At 41.2% G+C, this 6,000-nt stretch overlaps 1 protein-coding gene across 1 annotated transcript; it reads right to left on the bottom strand.

Annotated features, from left to right (window-relative positions):
* On the bottom strand, positions 1-972 carry LOC106982799 (olfactory receptor 9K2-like). Its single transcript, XM_015080976.1, has one exon. The coding sequence runs from the start codon at positions 940-942 to the stop codon at positions 1-3; it is 942 nt and encodes a 313-aa protein (XP_014936462.1). The 5' UTR covers positions 943-972.
* Positions 973-6,000: the final 5,028 nt, after the last annotated feature.

Genomic DNA, 6,000 nt, shown 5'->3' with positions numbered 1-6,000 from the left:
TCAAGGAATAGCATTTTTCATCTCTAAAAGTTTTTTTAGAGCCTCTTTGACATCTTTGTTTCTCAGGGAGTAAATCAAAGGATTCAGCATGGGAGTGACTAGGGTGTAACACAACGAGGTCACTTTACTCAGCTCAGGAAATCTGTCCGGAGTGAGATATGTAAAAAACACAGCACCGTACAGCACACTCACAACTCCTAGGTGAGAGCTACAAGTGGAGAACGCTTTCTTACGTCCCTCAGAGGAGCGTATCTTTAGTACTGTGGATACAATATACATATAGGACACAATAATGACAATTATTGTAGGCAAGGTAATGATGCTGGATAAGGAAAAAGAAATCATTCTATAGATGAAGAGGTCAGAACAAGATAATCTCTGAAGTGGGCGAATATCACAGAAAAAGTGGTCAATGGCCCGAGAACCACAAAATGGCAAAGTAAATGTCGTGCTTGTCTGAAGAACCGAGCTGATGCAGCCGCATAAATAAGAACCAGCCACCAACTGCGTGCAGAGACGTGCTGACATCTGGACAGAGTAGAGGAGTGGGTTGCAGATGGCAATGAAGCGGTCATAGGCCATGGCTGCCAGGAGAAATCCCTCTGCCACCATGAAGAGGGCAAAAAGACAGAACTGGGTCACACAGCCTGCAAAGGAGATGGACTTGCTCTCAGACCAGAAGTTGATCATGGCCTTGGGTGCAATAACAGACGAATAGAAGAGATCAATGAAGGACAGGTTGCCCAGGAAGAAATACATCGGTGTGTTCAGCCGGGGATCAGTCATAATAATGGTCATCATCCCAACATTCCCTAGGAGGATCATGGCATACACAAGCAGAAAGATCAGGAAGAGGAGAATGTGGAGCTCGGAGTGGACCCTGAAGCCTACAAGGATGAAGTCAGTTACTTCCGAATGATTGTCTGTTCCCCTGTCACCCATGGCAGAAACCTGCTGAGAGGCACAAGGCAAAACAAATGAACTCTGGATTTGATCCAAGCTCCAAATAATCTCTTACAATATTAGGATTTGTTAAGTTATTCTATAATCATTGTTCGTTAACTTTATAAATTATTCTGACTTAAGTTTAAGCCGATTACCACCGATGATGAATCAAAAGGTTAGTTTTGGGGCTGTATTTCTGTAGCATTGGAACTATATTGAGACAGGGAAACCTAAGGGACCCCAAGAAAGAAAAAGCTGCTTTTTTTTCCTACTTCTATTCTTTCTAGGACCTGCAGCCCCACCCCACTTTCTACATGCTTTGTAATGCAAATAGCCTATACCCATCAAGTAAGGGACATGGAGGTAATGATTCTCTAGAAAAAATAACATCTAAGAAAAGATCAGGTGAAAAGGACCTTATAAATCTATCATATGCATATTCCAGGACACCAAGCTAGATATCTCCAAGCCAAGAGCCCCTGGTTCCAAGGAATAACACCTGGGCCCTCATCTTTCTTCAAACCAGTTCCTGGTTGCCTGAGAGGACACGTACATCAGACCACCATCTTCAGTAAAAACCTCAGACCCAGAAAAAAGACAAAACTCATGCTCTTTTCCTTTTTAAGTCTCCTGGACACACTCTTTCCATCTCCCTCTCTCTCTCTCTGTCTCTCTCTGTCTCTCTGTCTCTCTGTGTCTCTGTCTCTGTCTCTGTCTCTCTCTCTCTCTCTCTCTCTCTCTCTCTCTCTCTATATATATATATATATATATATATGTATCTTCTGTAAACTCTGCTTTCATATCCTGTTGGCTCGTGTTTGATTTCCACCCTGTGTGAAGCCAAAAACCCTCTTAGCTGGTCCTATGAGACTCCTCTCAACTCCAAGTCCTCTGAACACCTGCCAGCATCAGTATTAAAAAAGAGCAATTATAAATAGATCATACTTAGGATCTATCGAGGCATAAGATACTTAAGCCATGAAAAGAGAGCCTGATGTAGCCATGAATATTTTTTGAAAAATAATATATTTTACTTATTTTCCTGTAATCTTGCCTAGGGGCAGGGACACTGTTCATTTGAATTTTCCAAATTTATTCCTATCAGATTTGTTCTCATGTTAATAAGTTTTCATCTGAAGACTGAAAATGGAGAATTTTTCCCAGAGTAGCCAATAAAAGAGTGCTCAGTTTATGACTTAATCGTCAGAGTTTGCATGTTTTAAGATGTGCTCTTACCTTATATTGTTTGGTAATTTGTTAGATTCTGAAAATGAAGAAGCAGAATCCCGATGTTGTCCTCTTGTTATTTTAATTCTAAAAAAGGTAAACATAAAGTTAATTAATGACTTTGTTCTAAGTGTTGTATAATCACTGTGTCAAGATAAAACGAATCCCTTTCCCCCAAATTTTCCAAATGCATGTTTATTATCTCAGTTTTAGCCCTTCCCATAGAGAACTTGGAATAATTTCCCTAATTTCTCTGTTTAGATAACTGCCCTTTCCTTTAGTAGTTGATTTCTTGAAAAATGCTAGAGTCCTTTGTAGAAGACCCAAGGTGAATTTTCCAAATGATGCTTTGCTAAGACTGAAACAAATCCAGGAATTGCAGTCTGTAGGTATGCAAAGTGAACCTGAGGAATGGATCCTCAGGATATTCTGTCTTGCATTCTTGGATGTTGAGTGCTTTTAAAGAAGTGAAGTAGATTGTCCTGGATATGTAAATAGAGGTCCTGAACCATCTGGAATCCCTGATAATCTACTAGAATATCAACCGTGGTTATCCATACTGGCTTTGGTTTTGGGCTAACAGTGGGGCTTTTTCAAATAATTGCAGCATTGAGGTTTCCTTCACCTTCTGGGAGATGGTCCTCCTGGGAGAAAAAGAAGTATAAGTAAGTTATGAAGGTAACTAGCCTCCAGAGCCAAGCTCCATGAGGACCACAGAGGCTCTAGATTAAAAAGAAAAAGAAAGAGAAAAGAAAAAGAAAGAGAAAAAAAGGAGCCAAAACCTAATAGATACTGAACCTGGGTTTAGATCTTCTGGTTATCATGTGGTGGGTATCATCACCATGAGTTACCCCTCCAACATGAAAGAAGGTTATCGTGCTATACATTTATGATTTGTGTATTTTTATATATGTAATACTTTTATAAAATTAATAAAAACATGATCTCAGTCTTTGTATCTGACCATGTTTCTACTGATCATGAGTATGATACCATTAATTAAATACATTAATTTTAAATATATGTACCTATATGCAATCATTCTAGGAAGATCGAACATTTCTTTTTGATCTGATAATTACCATATTGTAGACTTGCAGAGTCACTAAAATAACTGTGATAAACTACTGAAACAAAGGGAGCACAACAATTATAACCAATTATTTATACCATCACTTCTCACTCATTTCTACCATGTCATCATGATTACAAGGGAGCAGTCATCTTTAAAAACTCAAGAAATACTTGGATTATAAAATACTCTTTTGAAGTTTGTTTTTCTTCTGAATTTGGGGTCTTACACTGGGGAAAGCAATACCAAAAATATTATCAAAGTTGGCTGTTCATTACATGAACATTTAAGTATAGGTCATCAATGTTTTGGGATATGATTGGAATCTTAGCATTAATTATTTCTGAGAAAAAGTAAGAATAAAAATATAAACAAATAAAAAGTTAAATTCCAATGGCCATAAAATTAAATTAAATTAAAAATGGAGTTATTTTTTAAACACTTTATTTTTTATTTTTTTAAACCTTTTTTTTTAATGTTTACTTATTTTTGAGAGAGAGAGAGACGCAGAGAGAGAGACACACACACAGAAACTGAAGCAGGCTCCAGGCTCTGAGCTGTCAGCACAGAGCCCTACATGGGGCTCAAACCCATGAACTGTGAGATCATGATCTGAGGTGAAGTTGGACACTCAACTGACTAAGCCACCCAGGCACCCCATTTAAACACTTTAAATTGGATTTATAATTTCTGTAATAAGATGTGAAATGAGATATAACCATATACTACTTATGGGTGATTTTTCTATAACAAAATACCACAGTAAATTAAAAATATAATAATTGGAATAAATACACCAGATATGTTAGTTCAATGTAGTAAAAAGTTATTATGGGGCTACAAACCTATGCCAAAACTCACATGCAATACAACAAAATGTACTGATATAATTAATATTATAAGGGCATAGAATAGTAAGTTTCATTTATGTAAGCAGACAGACTCTTTTAATAACAAAGCTTCTAAATAGTTTATACCTTAAAATAAAAAATGGAAATTATGAAATGTTTAAGAATGAAATTAATGAGGAGAGATGCAGAAGATGGCGGCATAGGAGGACGCTGGGCTCACCGCGCGTCCTGCTGATCACTTAGATTCCACCAACACCTGCCTAAATAACCCAGAAAACCGCCAGAGGATTACCAGAACGGAGTCTCCGGAGCCAAGCGCAGACGAGAGGCCCACGGAAGAGGGTAGGAAGGGCAGCGAGGCGGTGCGCGCTCCACAGACTGGCGGGAGGGAGCCGGGGCGGAGGGGCGGCTCGCAGGCCAAGCAGAGCCCCCGAGTCTGGCTGGCAAAAGCGGAGGGGCCTGACGGACTGTGTTCCGACAGCAAGCGCGACTTAGCGTCTGGGAGGTCATAAGTTAACAGCTCTGCTCCGAAAGCGGTAAGGCTGGAGGACAAAGGGAGGGAAAGCTGCTGAGCCCCCAGACGACAGAGCTCAGTTTGGTGGGGAACAAAGGCGCTCGCCAGCGCCATCTTCCTCACCCATCCCCCAGCCAAAATCCCAAAGGGAATCAGTTCCTGCCAGGGAAATTGCTCGCTCCGCGCAAACACCCAACGCTGTGCTTCTGCGGTGCCAAACCTCCTATAGCAGATCTGACTCCCTCCGGCTGCCACAGGGCCCCTCCTGAAGTGGATCACCTAAGGAGACGTGAGCTAAGCCTGCCCGTTCTGCCCCTGTGCACCTTGCCTACCCACCCCAGCTAATACGCCAGATCCCCGGCACCACAAGCCTGGCAGTGTGCAAGTAACCCAGACGGGCCACGCCACCCCACAGTGAATCCCGCCCCTAGGAGAGGGAAAGAGAAGGCACACACCAGTCTGACTGTGGCCCCAGCGGTGGTCTGGGGGCAGACATCAGGGCTGACTGCGGCCCCGCCCACCAACTCCAGTTATACACCACAGCACAGGGGAAGTGCCATGCAGGTCCGCACCACTCCAGGGACTATCCAAAATGACCAAACGGAAGAATTCCCCTCAGAAGAATCTCCAGGAAATAACAACAGCTAATGAACTGATCAAAAAGGATTTAAATAATATAACAGAAAGTGAATTTAGAATAATAGTCATAAAATTAATCGCTGGGCTTGAAAACAGTATAGAGGACAGCAGAGAATCTCTTGCTACAGAGATCAAGAGACTAAGGAACAGTCACGAGGAGCTGAAAAACGCTTTAAACGACATGCAAAACAAAATGGAAACGACGACGGCTCGGATTGAAGAGGCAGAGGAGAGAATAGGTGAACTAGAAGATAAAGTTATGGAAAAAGAGGAAGCTGAGAGAAAGAGAGATAAAAAAAATCCAGGAGTATGAGGGGAAAATTAGAGAACTAAGTGATACACTAAAAAGAAATAATATACGCATAATTGGTATCCCAGAGCAGGAAGAGAGAGGGAAAGGTGCTGAAGGTGTACTTGAAGAAATAATGGCTGAGAACTTCCCTGAACTGGGGAAGGAAAAAGGCATTGAAATCCAAGAGGCACAGAGAACTCCCTTCAGAAGTAACTTGAATCGATCTTCTGCACGACATATCATAGTGAAACTGGCAAAATACAAGGATAAAGAGAAAATTCTGAAAGCAGCAAGGGATAAATGTGCCCTCACATATAAAGGGAGACCTATAAGACTCGTGACTGATCTCTCTTTTGAAATTTGGCAGCCCAGAAAGGATTGGCACGAGATCTTCAGTGTGCTAAACAGAAACATATGCAGCCGAGAATCCTTTATCCAGCAAGTCTGTCATTTAGAATAG

Source organism: Acinonyx jubatus, chromosome B4, assembly GCF_027475565.1.
Source record: "Acinonyx jubatus isolate Ajub_Pintada_27869175 chromosome B4, VMU_Ajub_asm_v1.0, whole genome shotgun sequence".
Lineage (NCBI taxonomy): Eukaryota > Metazoa > Chordata > Mammalia > Carnivora > Felidae > Acinonyx > Acinonyx jubatus.
This window is presented reverse-complemented; position numbering and strand designations above follow the sequence as displayed.

What these genes read in the sequence shown, in the direction of transcription:
- LOC106982799 (XM_015080976.1), bottom strand. Translation starts at nt 942, where the DNA reads ATGGGTGACAGGGGAACAGACAATCATTCGGAAGTAACTGACTTCATC.